Source organism: Cynocephalus volans, chromosome 1 (genome assembly GCF_027409185.1).
Source record: "Cynocephalus volans isolate mCynVol1 chromosome 1, mCynVol1.pri, whole genome shotgun sequence".
Taxonomy (NCBI): Eukaryota; Metazoa; Chordata; class Mammalia; order Dermoptera; family Cynocephalidae; genus Cynocephalus; species Cynocephalus volans.
The window spans coordinates 31,260,576-31,275,507 of record NC_084460.1 but is presented as its reverse complement, the minus strand read 5'-3'; the positions used below and the strand labels follow the sequence as shown (position 1 = coordinate 31,275,507).

The 14,932-nt window shown below is 47.7% G+C and overlaps 1 protein-coding gene across 1 annotated transcript; it reads left to right on the top strand.

Moving 5' to 3' along the window:
* The first annotated feature begins 5,638 nt into the window (after window positions 1-5,638).
* Window positions 5,639-9,487, top strand: GDF5 (growth differentiation factor 5). The gene is made up of 2 exons (XM_063079085.1): window positions 5,639-6,263; window positions 8,613-9,487. Exons 1-2 carry the CDS (start codon window positions 5,639-5,641, stop codon window positions 9,485-9,487), a joined length of 1,500 nt encoding a protein of 499 aa, XP_062935155.1.
* The last annotated feature ends 5,445 nt before the right edge of the window (window positions 9,488-14,932 follow it).

The window sequence follows — 14,932 nt, the reverse complement described above, 5'->3', positions numbered from 1 at the left end:
ATTACTTTTCTAATATGTATTATTTTCAAGAGTTTTAAATTTATTTTAATATAAGAAAAAATACTTTAAATAAAGAATAAAAGTGAAAAACATATGGTTATCTTGTTCACACACACCTACCCACCTGCGACAGACAGAAACACACATACACCCACACACAATGTCCAGCTTCAGATTGTAGCATTTGCAGCTCAGAGGGAGGGATTGACCTGGGAAGGCCCGGACTCTCAAACAGGGTGCAGTTCCCAAGAAGCTCAGCAGGGGGAGCCATTGAGAGCTCGCGCTGAGCGGTGACCGCTCCTGGGGAGTTTAAAAACCACTAACTAGAGTGGTGGCTGCGGTGGGGGTGAACAGAGGTGGCTCTGCTGTTACCTGGGCTCTCTGAGCTCCCCTGAGTAGGGACAGCCCAGGGTCCACAGATTAGAAGAGCACAGATGGAAGGTTAGGAACTCTGGGCCCTCCTCCCGGCCGGCCCATAACCTGTGGGGTGGTCAGTCCTCCCTTGCCGTAGAAAGAGAACTGGATTCCGAGTCAGGTTCCTGACCTGGGTCCTAGCTCTGTTATTTCTAGCTATGTGACCTGTGCCAGTCATTTAACTTCTCTGAGACTCAATTTCCCCATTTATGAGACAAGGACAATGTGAACCACGGAATCTTTTTTTCAGCTATAATTTATGGAGCACTTACTCATATGCTGGCCAATGAAAGAAAGATGCTTTACATATATTAAATACGTTCAGTTCTCACAAGCACTCTGTGAAGCATGTATTTTTATCCTGATTTTACGGGTAAAGACACAGGTTCAGAGAAGTGGTTTTTTAGAATGTGAATAATAGCTGCCATTTATGTAGAACTTACTATGTACAGACACAGTTCTAAGAACTTTATTCACAACAACCAAATGAGGTAGGTGTATTATTACTATCCTTATTTTATAGATGAGGAAGCTGAGGCACAGAGAGATTAAATAATTTGCTTGAGATTACACAGCTGGTGAACTGGGGAGCCAGGATTTGAAGGCCGGTAGCTCAGCTCTTAACCATTATATTACAACTCTCCTGCTTAAAATGCTCCATTGTATTTCCCACTGCACTAAAAATAAAATCCAACTCCCTTTCCATGGCTTGCAGGGCCATACATGATGTAGTTCGGGCATGAACTGACTTCGTCTCCTAGCACTCTACACCTTGCTCACTCTGCTTTGGCCACAACAACTTCTTGTGGTTCTTCAAATATGCCAAGTGCATTCCTGCCTCAGGACCTTTGCATTTGCTGTTCCCTCCACCTGGAAGCCAAGCGTTGTGAACCTGGGCAACTGGAAGGATCATCCCCCCGACGTTTGTATGGCTCATTCCCTTACTGCATGTGAGCCTTTGCTCAAATGTCACCCCCTCGAAGAGGCATTTCTATCTAAAACAGACACCCCTTCAAGCCTGCTCAAGTGTTCTTCACAGCAGTTAGAATTCTCTGAAATTATGCATTCGTTTGTCTTTTCCACCAGAATGTGAGCACAGACTTGGTTGTCTGGTCTACTGCTATACATCCAGTGCTCAGTTCCAGGGCCTATTGCCTGGTAGATACCCAATAAATATTTGCTGAGTAATTAAGTAAAGAAATGAATGAATACCCAAGGTCATCCAACTGGTAAGTGGCAGAGCCAGGACACAAACTGCGTTGTCTGATCCTGGAGCCTTTGGTGTTAGCCTCTGTGCGATACTAGACTGACTCGTGGAGAGATCTTGGGAGGTTCAGATAGCGTGATGAATATGAAACTACTTTGAAAATTGCCAAGTTCTTGGAAAAAAGCAAGGGATCGTTATTATTATTATTATTCAGTTCACTGTTTGCTCATCCATGAAACACAGGGATAATAACACTCCAGCTTACTGACTTTATAAGTATGTTTTGTGGGGTGCCAATGAGATAATGGTTAGGGAGACATTTATAAAAGTTAAAGGCTCTACACAGTGGAAGAGACTGCAAAGATTATTTCCATGCCGGTGGCTTCCCAAGGCTCCTGTCCTCTACTTCAAGTTTGATGTTAATATTGCTGACAAGAAAGGGGGAGGCAGGGGGACATGGGGGACCCAGAGACTCTGTATCCCAGTAATTAAACATGTCGGGACTGAAGTGCTGCCAGCGGCAACATCTGGTTGCAATTACTAGAGGGGACCAAAGTGATTAGTCACCTTTATAGTGAGAGCCAGGCAGGAACCCTGGGCTCCTTCCTGGAGAGGGCTTTCTACCCAAGCTCTGAGTCCCTTTTCCCTGCTCTCACCCTGTTTCTGGGAGTTCCCTGGTCCTCAGATAATAGCTGCTGCTATGAGACTCCTCCATGTCCCCCAATCCCAACCCACTGTGTGAAACGTTGGCTGAAAGTCAAAAACACCATAACTTCCCCTACCGCCCTATCATTTCTGCTTGTGTTTCTAGAGGCCAGATTAAGATTCTTTGGTATAAAATGCATTGAAGGAGAAATTAGGCTTAAAATTAATTTAACCTTTCTGAACTTCAACTTCTTAATCTGTAAAATGGGGGTATTAAAAGCACCTTCATCATAGCATTGAAGTGATAATGAGATAAAAACGTGATGGAATACAAAGGTCAGAGTCTCGCTGGCCAAGGAAGTGCTCAAAAAATAGCAATTGTTATTAGTATTTGCCAGGTGCTAGGCTAATCACTTTTTATGATTCATTTAATTCAATCCCTAAAAAAATCCTGTGATGTAAGCACTCAGGATTATCCCTATCCAGAGTTTCAGAGAGATTTAGAGGATTCCCAAGATCACAAAAAGTAAAAAAAAGCAGAACCAGCATTCAAAACCAAGTCTGTGTGTCTCCAGAGCCCTTGCTCTTTATCCAGCCATATACAGGATGTCTTGGTTGTTTGACCCGTTCATCCCTTCATTTATTCACCTGCTCGAGCTTATATAATGCCTAGTAAGTGGCAAGACAGAATCCCTCCCTTTAAGGAACTCAAAGTCCATCAGGGAAGGCACGATATGTCCACAGTAACTACACCTTACAGTAGAAAATGATGGCTTTTGTATATAAGTACCAGTTAGAGATTCATTCATTCATAGAACACATACTGAGAATCTGCTATGTGCTGGGTCCTGTGCCAAGCACTGGGAATAATTGAAAGGTACATATGGTACAGTCTAGTCATGATCTAATGGGGGAGACAGATAAGTTAATAAATTATTATAGTTATAAGGAATTGTTATGATAAAAAATACAACAAAATACCTAGAGTGGAAGAAATGAACTGTGTTGAAGATGGGGGTAGAGGCAGAGACTGTATAAACTTTGAGCTGCAAAAGTGTAAAGGAGCACAGAAAATGTGAAGGCAGTTTAGGAGTGTGCATTTTCTGGGGGATGAGGGAAGGCTTCATGGAGATGGCACGTGGGTTGGCACTTGTTCAATGGGTGGGTTTTAGGTAGAGGGAGGGTTGAATCAGAGAGATCCTGTAGTATAACTATAAGGGATTTATAGCAGGACAAGTGGTGAGGAGGATAGGGACAGTGATGAGGCAGTAGGGATGGATGGGGGGAGGGTGACAGAGAAGACTGGTTAAGTGGGGACAAGTCTAAAGGGAAGGCAAGTGTTGTGAACCTGGGCAACTGGAGGGATAGTAATGAATTCAGGCCTTCCTTAAAGCTCCCCCAAGGAATGCCCAGTGATGCATTGGTCCTTTTAAATGGGGAGGTGGAGCTCTACTACCTTTTCTGACCTGGGAATACCAGAGGAAGCTTGGAATGTTCAAGTGGTGCTGCTGTGCTCTGAAGATCTGTGAAGACCTGGGAGTGTCACCATGAGAAGTCTGGGTGGGCACTTGGACATCCCTGCTATGAGTTTCATCTTCTTTGATTCATCTTACTGAGCTTCTCTGTGCCAGGCTATCCTGGGAAACCAACCTGGTGACCTTAGAGAACAAGCAGATCGCTTTTAGGTAGGCTGAATGAATCTCAGATTAAGAAGGTAACCTACCTGACCTCTGCTTCTCCTGCTGTTATCCCTCTTACAGCATGACAAGTGCTGTACTAAAGTGCACAAGAGGGAGTGATTGGCTCTGTCTGGGGATCAAGGAAGGCTTCCTCAAGGAGGTGAGTTTTCAGCTAAACCTCTCAGGATGAGGAAGGCTTCCTCCACTTGTGGGAGCGAGAGGAGGATATTCCAAGTGAAGGGAACGGCTTTCCCCCCGTGACCCTGCGGTAAGTTGTCCAGGGGCTCTATGGGGCAAGCTCCCCCCATAAAGGGCCTTCAGTATTGCAGTGAGACACTTTAAGAACCCTTCAGTCCAGCTGGAATACAGACTTCTTCCAGAGCTACCAGCAAAGCATCATGTGGGAAATCACTTTTCTAGCCCCCTGCAGGGGTCGCTGCTGCCCCAAGCTGGGGCTGCCACCTTCAGACTCAGCCAGTCTGTTCTAGGAAAACTCTGAGAATGTCTTTGCTGGGGGTAGTGCTGGGGTACACCCCGAACCTGCCTCAATCCAAGGAGTGGTCTCAAGGGTGGCAGTGCCCCCAAGCCTGAAGAAATCATCTGAGTTCAGCCAACAGCATTTGTGGCGAGGGAGGAGTATAGTGACCACTGATATTTTTCTGTCTCTGGGTCACCACAAGTTTATTAAAATAAAAGAAACTGTGGGTAAATGCTGCCATCTGTGCTGTCCCCCCCAACACACACACACACACACACACACACACACACACACACACACACACACACACACACCAAATCAGGTCCCAGACTAGACATAGGGATTGAAACTACTTTAAAAACACTCCAAGGATTTAACTGAAAACCCACATTCCCCATGCTTCTAGGGCTTAAGATCTTTGAGCTCATTCCTCAACATCTCTCCTCAGGAAGGTGCAGTGGGCTGCTTTGTGAGGTGGAGGTGAAGACCCCTGAGTCCGCTTCTTGGACTGGGAGGCCCCCTAAGCCTAGAGTCCCTTTGTGGGGCTCTGTGCCAAAAGTCCCTGTGAGCCATGGCCTTGAAAGGGCAGTGGTGATTTTTTTCACATAAATATATCGCACTTAAATGAGTTTAGACAGCATGACATCAGAGAGTAATTAAATTGGTTTGGGTTGGAATTCCGTTTCCAATTCCCGAGTTCAGGTTTGTAAAAGATTTTTCTGGGCACCTGCAGGCCTGTGTGTGTGTGTGTGTGTGTGTGTGTGTGTGTGTGTGTGTGTGTGTGTAGTATTTTCACTGGAAAGGATTCAAAACTAGGGGGAAAAAAAAAACTGGAGCACACAGGCAGCATTACGCCATTCTTCCTTCTTGGAAAAATCCCTCAGCCTTATACAAGCCTCCTTCAAGCCCTCAGTCAGTTGTGCAGGAGAAAGGGGGCGGTCGGCTTTCTCCTTTCAAGAACGAGTTATTTTCAGCTGCTGACTGGAGACGGTGCACGTCTGGATACGGGAGCATTTCCACTATGGGACTGGATACAAACACACACCCGGCAGACTTCAAGAGTCTCAGACTGAGGAGAAAGCCTTTCCTTCTGCTGCTGCCGCTGCTGCTGCTGCTTTTGAGGGTCTTCTCCTTTCATGGTTTTTCCTGCCAATCCAGAGGCACCTTCGCTGCTGCCGCCCTTCTCCTTGGTGTCATTCAGCGGCTGGCCAGAGGATGAGACTCTCCAAACTCCTCACTTTCTTGCTTTGGCACCTGGCTTGGCTGGACCTGGAATTTATCTGCATTGTGTTGGGTGCCCCTGACTTGGGCCAGAGACCCCAGGGGGCCAGGCCAGGATTGGCCAAAGCAGAGGCCAAGGAGAGGCCCCCCCTGGCCCGGAACATCTTCAGGCCAGGGGGTCACAGCTATGGTGGGGGGGCCACCAATGTCAGGGCAAAGGGAGGCACCGGACAGACAGGAGGCTTGACACAGTCCAAGAAGGATGAACCCAAAAAGCTGCCCCCCAGATCGGGTGGCCCTGAACCCAAGCCAGGACACCCTCCCCAGACAAGGCAGGCTGCGGCACGGACTGTGACCCCAAAAGGACAGCTTCCAGGGGGTAAGGCACCCCCAAAGGCAGGATCCGTCCCCAGCTCCTTTCTGCTGAAGAAGGCCAGGGAGCCTGGGGCCCCTCGAGAGCCCAAGGAGCCCTTCCGCCCACCCCCCATCACACCTCATGAGTACATGCTCTCGCTGTACAGGACACTGTCTGATGCTGACAGAAAGGGAGGCAACAGCAGCGTGAAGTTGGAGGCTGGCCTGGCCAACACCATCACCAGCTTTATTGACAAAGGGCAAGGTGAGGGGGCGGGGTGGCAGGGGCACGGCTCAGAGGGAGGGACATCTGCAGGCAGAGTGGCTTTCAGAGCCCAGACGCTGCCCTAGTGGGAGACAGTGTGTGTATGTGGCCTGGGTGGTGTCTGGGACTTATCTCACACACACCAGGTCCCAGACTGCTGGCATGTCAGTCAGTGCTGGAGGGCACCTAACGATCTCCAAGTCCAATGCCTGCAAGGTGCAGAGGTGAGCACTGGAGCCTGGAGAGGAGACAAGACCCACCAGTTGCTGGCAGAGTTGGAGACCAGCCTCCAAGACTCTTGATTACCAGGCCAGGCTCTGTACCTTTGTAGGTTGGCCTCCCTTTCCAGGCTCCAGGTTTTCTGAGATGGCAGAGAGAGAAATGAATCTTTAGTTCTGCATCATTCTGCAACTTTGCCCTCAGGTTAGGTGGCAGAGGAAGCAGGATAGGTGAAGAAAGAAAATGGGGCATCTTGGAGTCATGGAATGACATGGAATGTTTAGGTATATGGGCAGGCAGCAGACCTGGGGTCTAACTCACAATGTAACCTTGGGAAAGCCCCTTCTCACCTTGGGGTCTCAGTATCCCAATCTGTATACCCATATGGGGGTTGGATGGGGTAATTTCTTTTCTTTTTTTTTTTTTAAAAAGATGACCAGCAAGGGGATCTCAACCCTTGACTTGGTGTTGTCAGCACCACGCTCAGCCAGTGAGCGAACCGGCCCTCCCTATATGGGATCCGAACCCGGGGCCTTGGTGTTATCAGCACCGCACTCTCCCGAGTGAGCCATGGGCCGGCCCTGGATGGGGTAATTTCTGAGAGCCCTTTATTATGAAAACTTTATGTCCTGTCCTAAACACAGATCGTTTTCATCATTAACCTAGGAGAATACCTGCCCCCTCACTTCTCTCTCTGCCCACCTAGTGTTACCATCTCAGCTTTTTCCTCTCAACTGGCTGTTGTGATCTCAGCAAGTCCATTCCCCTCTCAGGGCCTCAGTTTATCCACAGCGTGAAGAGGGAGGTAGACCACTGATTGCTAAGGTTGCTTGCAGCTCTTATGCTCTGGTTCTGAGTTTTAGGACTTTGGCTGGCAGGGTGGGGGAGGGGTCCGAGAGTAGGAGAGGCTCCTCATTAGAGCTGGCCTGTAGGGGAATGACAGGGGGCGGGGAGACACAGAGGTAGCAGGTCTGGCTGAGGTGGGGGAGGTGGCCTGGCTGCCTGCCCAGCCAGGGAAAGCTGTGACCCCTTGGGGGCTCATAAAATAAGCCCTTGTGCCCCCCAGCAGTAAGAGAGCTTGGTGAGGGGGAGATGGGGAGTTTAAAGGCCTAATTAGTCACCTTCTAGGGCAATATATGAATGCTCCCTAATGGCAAATTGGTATTTAGGAAGGAGGGCATGCTGATTCAGAGATACTACTGAGCTTCTCTCTCTCTCTCACACACACATACCCTTTTATTTATACACATATACTGAATCACAAGACACATGTACACCCACATCTTCTTACTTATACACATGGAATCATACATATACATACACATATACACCTCTCAAATACTCACATAAGCCCAGTCATAATACACATAACGTGTCACTCACATATATATGACCTTTCATACTCATACATGAATCCAGTCACACACATACACATACAAACTGTCACATACACACGCAGTAGGCTAAGACACATATACAACAAAATCACTGGAATGGGAAGTCACGGAAATTGGCTTGTACACCAGTTTTGTCACTAGCTTGCTGTGTGACCTTAGTAAAGTCACTCCCCATCTCCGTGCCTCATTTGTAAAGTAGAACACTAAGATCTCCTTTAAGGTATAGTGAGCAGCTCAGGACTGGGTATAAATAGCTCTAGACTAGAGTTCCAACTCTGCTTTTTCCTAGTTGAGTGATGTTGAGCAAGTCACTTAACTTCTGAGTCTTGGGCTCCTCCTCTAGAGCAACAGGGATAATTTAAATGCCCACCACCCATCTCACAGATATCATGTTAGATAACAGATGGGAGAGAGACAGGTGGAAGGCAGTCCGATAAGGCTAATGAATCTCTGATACACATAGATCATTGACACAAAAACCCAAAGTCATTCAAAATCAGCCACAGCCACAGCTACAGATAAATGCCCCCACTTGGTTGGCTGTTTAGGAAACTCCCTCATTTTGAAACAGGCTCTCAGTGGTTTATGTCTTAGCCTCTGTCAGAGTGGGGTTAAAAAAAGAGGTTAAGAAAAGCTCTGGAGGGGGAGAGAGCTGGGGCCCTCCCCTGAAGCTTCTAGGTGACTAGTTCCCATGGTGAGGTTGCAGAGAATGATTTCTGGGTGTTCTCTCTAGATGACCGAGGTCCTGTGGTCAGGAAGCAGAGGTACATGTTTGACATTAGTGCCCTGGAGAAGGACGGACTGCTGGGGGCTGAGCTGCGGATCTTGCGGAAGAAGCCCTCGGACATGGCCAAGCCAGCAGCCCCTGGCAGTGGGCGGATGGCCCAGCTGAAGCTGTCCAGCTGCCCCAGCGGTCGGCAGCCGGCAGCCTTGCTGGATGTGCGCTCTGTGCCAGGCCTGGATGGATCTGGCTGGGAGGTGTTCGACATCTGGAAGCTCTTCCGAAACTTTAAGAACTCGGCCCAGTTGTGCCTGGAGCTGGAGGCCTGGGAACGGGGCCGGGCCATGGACCTCCGTGGCCTGGGCTTTGACCGGGCTGCCCGACAGGTCCATGAGAAGGCCCTGTTCCTGGTATTTGGCCGCACCAAGAAACGGGACCTGTTCTTCAATGAGATTAAAGCCCGCTCTGGCCAGGATGATAAAACAGTGTATGAGTACCTGTTCAGCCAGAGGCGAAAACGGCGGGCCCCACTGGCCACTCGCCAAGGCAAGCGACCCAGCAAGAATCTCAAGGCCCGCTGCAGTCGGAAGGCCCTGCATGTCAACTTCAAGGACATGGGCTGGGACGACTGGATCATTGCACCCCTTGAATATGAAGCCTTCCACTGTGAGGGGCTGTGTGAGTTCCCCTTGCGCTCCCACCTGGAGCCTACGAACCATGCGGTTATCCAGACCCTGATGAACTCCATGGACCCTGAGTCCACACCCCCCACCTGCTGTGTGCCCACGCGGCTGAGTCCTATCAGCATCCTCTTCATTGACTCTGCCAACAATGTGGTGTATAAGCAGTATGAGGACATGGTCGTGGAGTCCTGTGGCTGCAGGTAGCAGCACTTGCCCTCTGCCTTCCTAGGTGGCACATCCCAAGAACCCCTCCTTGCACTTCTGAAACCATAGAGGGGTCGGGAAGCTGCAGCTAGGAGTATCTATACAGCCTGCATGAAAGGGGTTCCAACAGCCTTGCTCACTCCCTGAGTGCGACTTGGGCTATCCACAAGTCCCTGCCATCTGAGGATTTCTGCCCTTCTGCTGCTCTGACTGGCAGGGACAGGCCTGGGGAGATAGACTCTGAATGGAACTGAGACCCAGGAGACAGTGTTTTCCAGTGATACTTAGTCCAAGATCTGATCTCTCCTTACCTGGGCCTCCTTGGTCTCTGGACCCTCCAAGGAGGTCTGGTACCATTCTAAGCACCTCTTGGGAGAGCCACAGGTGCCACCTCCTCTTTGAATCACCTTTGTTCCTGGTGACTTTCTGCCCCTGGGGCAGATGAGATGCTGATTGGGCAGGGTGGGAGAGGGCTTGGGCAGGGTTGAGGAAAATGAGGCTATTAGACTGTTAGATTAAAATGTACATTGATGAGATAAAAAGCAAAACTGTGCCTAAAACTGTGGCAAATTTCTTGTTTGCTCCAGGGGAACCAGTGACCCCTGAAAGAATTACTAACGTAGGGAGGGGTGGTCGGTTGTCTTATGCATACATTCAGTTTACAGGGCTGGTCCCCACCCCCACTCCTGGAAATTGAAGCAGAATGGGACAGAGTATGCTGAGCAGGGCCAGTGCTACCTCTAACCCCATTCCTGTTCCTTCCAAAAGCCCATGGGTCCCAAGCTCAATCTGCTCTGCTATGGCTTGGCAACAGAGTTCGATTTTCTTTTTCATATTCCTTAGTCAAGCTTGTCGTCTCCGAAATGGATCCCTAAATGGGAAGGAAATTGGGGATTTCATTTCCTCCATTATCATTCCCATTTCATTCACAGTATCTGCCCTGCCTTCCCCCCCATAATCACAGAATTAACTGGGCACCATTTGAAGGGCCCTCTACCTCTCTTCTGGGGAATCTGGACTGCAGCATCTTCCTTTTTGCCACCAACCACTGTTCCTTGAGGAACCATGTCTGTGGCCCTGCTACCCTCCAGCTCAGCACATTAACCACCCTTCATCACTCACCCATCACCTCCTACCCCTCCCCCAAGCTCCAGAAACAGAGTTGGAGCTCCCTCTCTTTACATTATACATTGTATAAATATATACTTGCAGATTAGATAAATAATCTCCCCAATAACCTCAGACAGACCAATGCCAGGCACATCCTGATGATATTTCCTGCTTAGGGCTTGGCCCAGGGTAAATGCTCACTTCCTTTTCTCAGCTAGACTCTTTAGAGAGGCATAAGACATGAACTTTGGGGAGGAGACACAGCCCTCTGGTGGGAAAATTTGGGCACCTGGGTTCTACCTGGCTGAAGAGAGACACAGGGAGGACCCGGGCAAGTCTAAGCCTCTGGTTTGCTTCCAGGCGGGCCTCAAAATTTTCCCCACCTCTCCAGCTGGGTCTCTGATTCTTAGGGCTCCTAGACAAGGCTGTTTAAACAGTAAGGATTCCTGCCCAGCAATGGGCAGATCTTGTGCCCCTTCCCTCTAGGCCTGAAACTTGGGTTGTCAGGACCTGAACCAAGAGCCCAGTGCAGGGAGAAGCCTACCTTTGAGCTGCTTCCTTGGTTTAGAGGACATTACCTGTCCCTGAGGGGCCAGACTGAGCCTGGAGCCTATCCCTCCCTGGCCAGGCTTAGTTGTGTTTGGCTAGTGGTAGGCCTGGGCACTCTGGAAGTAAACAAAGGAGCTGCCATGGCAGACAAAGCCTGGTGTGTGTGAGAGGAGAATTACCCTGGAAGGGAGGTGCTGGGGAAGCCAGGGAGTGGGCTGTAGATACAGGGAGATCAGTAGAGGAACTGGGTGGCTGGAAATCCAAGAGCAGAGAGACAGGGATGACAGGGTCGCAGGTGGCGCTGGCTCCTACACCCACTTGCTTCCTGCGCTGTGTGTCCCTGGTTTCTTGGAAAGTCCTGGCACAACTGGAGGTTCTCCATGCCTTAGTCCCATCACAGAGCTTCATGTCATCTGAACCACAGTGCTCTTCTTGATGAAGGCCTGAGCTTTGAACTGACTGATGTGGCTCTGGCTTGACACCCTAGGAGCTTCCTCTCCCACCTTAACCTGCCCTAGAACTATCTTTCACAAAAGAGCCACTCGGACTGTAAACCCTCCCCCTCTCCCCACCCAGACTCTGGGGATCTGATCAGATCACCGTGGGTGAGAACAGCCCTTCCGTCCTAACCACTGGATGTGTTCAACTGCCTCCTTGGAAAATATTCTCCACCAGCCTCCACCTCCAGCCCCAATCATAACAAGCTGCAAACTTGCACAGTACATTCTTGCCACAGGTGCTCTCACATCCATGGTCTCACAGCTTTGATGGGCTCAAAAGGCTGCATAGTTTCACATTTCAGTTCTGTTACTTAGAGTTAGAGGCCTTGGGCAAATAACTTGATTTCAAGAACCTTGGTTTCCTCATTTGTAAAAAAAAAAAAAGTGGGGTAAACGTTATACCTATTTCATAGGGCTGACTGAGATAATATGAAAGGCTCTCAACACAGTAGCTGGTACAGAGGTGGTGCACAGTAAGTCATCTGTTAACATTATTGTGCCTCAACAGTCCTAAGAAACAGGCAGGGCAAGGACTATAACAACCCTCCCCCATTTTTACAGATGAGGAAGCTGATACGCAGAGAGGGGAGTGGCAGAGTGGTAACTGCAGGTCCCAGTGTCCTTTGTACCGTTCTTGCTGCTCTTCAGGACCCCGATTCCACTGACTCCAGTCCCGGCAAGCAGTTGAACCACCTCCCTGGGTCTTGGCGCCCTGGTCTTAAAAGTATGTCCTTGGGGACACACAGCACTGTTAGTTCCTAGGGAAAAATAGCTAACCGGAGTTTAGGGCAGGGAAAATGAGAGGTCCACAGGGGAGAAAAGAGGAGTGGCATTCTGCTTCCCAGATCTCAGCCTCTTCTACATCCCCATGTCCCAGGGTCACAACAAGAGAATCAACTTTTTTAGAGCTTGGAACACATGACTTTGGGAAGCCTCTCAGACTTCTTTCTGACTCCACGACTAGTTCTTCTGATCTCAACACAGAGGTGAGGAGCCATAGTAGGGAAGGGCTAGTCACATATACTTGGGAGTCAAGCAGACCTGGGTTTCAGTCCCGGTCCCACCACTTTCTAGCTGAGTGACTTTGGGCAAGTTATTTAACCTCTCTGAGTCATACTTTTCCTACTTATAAAAGAGGGATGATATCAGATTTACTGGACCTGGGATTCAGGAGAGGGGATATTCATTCATTCCATCAATCTCTGATACAGTTATTCATTCATTAGTCAATATTTGTTGAATATTTACTGATGGTCTACTATGGGCCAGACACTGTTCTGAGTGTTGGGATAATAATAACCACAATTATTAATGTTTATCAAGGCCTTAGTATGTGCTAGGGACTTATGCTTAACATTTTACAGAAATTCTCTTACCTTGCAATGATCCTGTCCTCAAGGCTGATGCATAAATAGAAGAGAAAACAAAGATTCAGAAGGATATTAGGATAAAAAAGCCTGAATCAAAGGAAATGAAATAAAACAGGAAAAAAAGTCAAATTATCCATCTGAATTCATGAAATGAACTGCACAAGTACAGAATGTAGAAAAATGTGATTTCACAGCTTCAGATGGGAAAGAAATATTGTTTATAGGTGGCTGTGAATTCAATGAAGTTAACCGAATATAATGTGGCTGCCTAAGTGTTAGCCTATGCCTAAGCATAGGCTTCATTAACAGACATGTAGTGTACAAACCCAAGGAAACTATGGTTCTGCTCTGTTCAGTGATTTTCTGACATTTTCACCTAAGCCATAATGAGAGGGGCAGAGGAGGATAGAATAGTGAGGGCCCCAGAAACAATTCAGCTGAAGAAATGAGATATGGAGATGGGGGATACAGGGCAAAGAAGGTGGCTTAGAGGAAACATGATCATAGCCTCCAGGAACTAAAGGACTACCATGGGTAAAAGAGAAATGATTGGTTTGTGTGGCTCCAGAGCACAGATCTATGCACAAAGAGAAGTAAAGTATAGCTACTTGCTATCATATATTGTGCAGTTCCTGGTGCTAGACATGGTGCTAAATGCTTTCATCCTTATTTCATTCATTCCTTGCAACTATCCTGGGAGACAGCTACTGTAATCCCCATTTCACAGATGAGCTACTATATTATATTGCTCCTTAGGCAGATTTCAGATGAATTTAAAGGAGAGCTTTTTAAGTATGAAGATGGAATAGGCAAAATACCAAGTTTTAAGGAAAAAAAAAAAAAAAAGACAAAAAAAAGAGACAAAATACCAAATTCCCTATGGTCAAGAAGAGCTTTGATAATTACTTGCAAAAGTGGAGAAGGGATTTGAGTATGCTTTAGGGGAAAGAGAAAATGGCAGTACAAGAGAGGGAAGTTGATTAGATAAATACTAAGGTTCCCTCCAATCCTGCACATTGACCATAGGTTAGAGCTCTGGTGTCAGACTGTCTCAAATCAAATTCCAGCTATGCTTCTTATTAGTTGTGTGACCTTGGGCAAAGCCATAACATCTTCATTTATTTATTTTATTTTATTGATATACAATGTGGTTGATTATTGTGGCCCATCACCGAAACCTCCCTCCCTCCTCCCTCTTCCCCCTCCCACCCAACAATGTCCTTTCTGTTTGCTTGTCATATCAACTTCAAGGAATTGTAGTTGTCATGTCTTCTCTCCCCCACCCCCGGTTTTGTGTGTGTGTGTGTGTGTGAGTTTATTTATTTATTTTTAGCTCCCACCAATAAGTGAGAACATGTGGCATTTCTCTTTCTGTGCCTGACTCGTTTCACTTAATATAATTCTCTCAAGGTCCATCCATGTTGTTGCAAATGGCAGTATTTCATTCGTTTTTATAGCTGAGTAGTATTCCATTGTGTAGATATACCACATTTTCCGTATCCACTCATCTGATGATGGACATTTGGGCTGGTTCCAACTCTTGGCTATTGTAAAGAGTGCTGCGATGAACATTGGGGAACAGGTATACCTTCGACTTGATGATTTCCATTCCTCTGGGTATATTCCCAGCAGTGGGATAGCTGGGTCGTATGGTAGATCTATCTGCAATTGTTTGAGGAACCTCCACACCATTTTCCATAGAGGCTACACCATTTAGCAGTCCCACCAACAATGTATGAGAGTTCCTTTTTCTCCTCAACCTCGCCAGCATTTATCATTCAGAGTCTTTTGGATTTTAGCCATCCTAACTGGGGTTAGATGGTATCTCAGTGTAGTTTTGATTTGCATTTCCTGGATGCTGAGTGATGTTGAGCATTTTTTCATATGTGTGTTGGCCATTTGTATATCTTCCTTAG

Coding starts and splice junctions, on each gene's coding strand:
- GDF5 (XM_063079085.1), top strand. CDS start 5,639: ATGAGACTCTCCAAACTCCTCACTTTCTTGCTTTGGCACCTGGCTTGG. Junction 6,264..8,612: donor CTTTATTGACAAAGGGCAAG/GTGAGGGGGCGG, acceptor TGTTCTCTCTAG/ATGACCGAGGTCCTGTGGTC.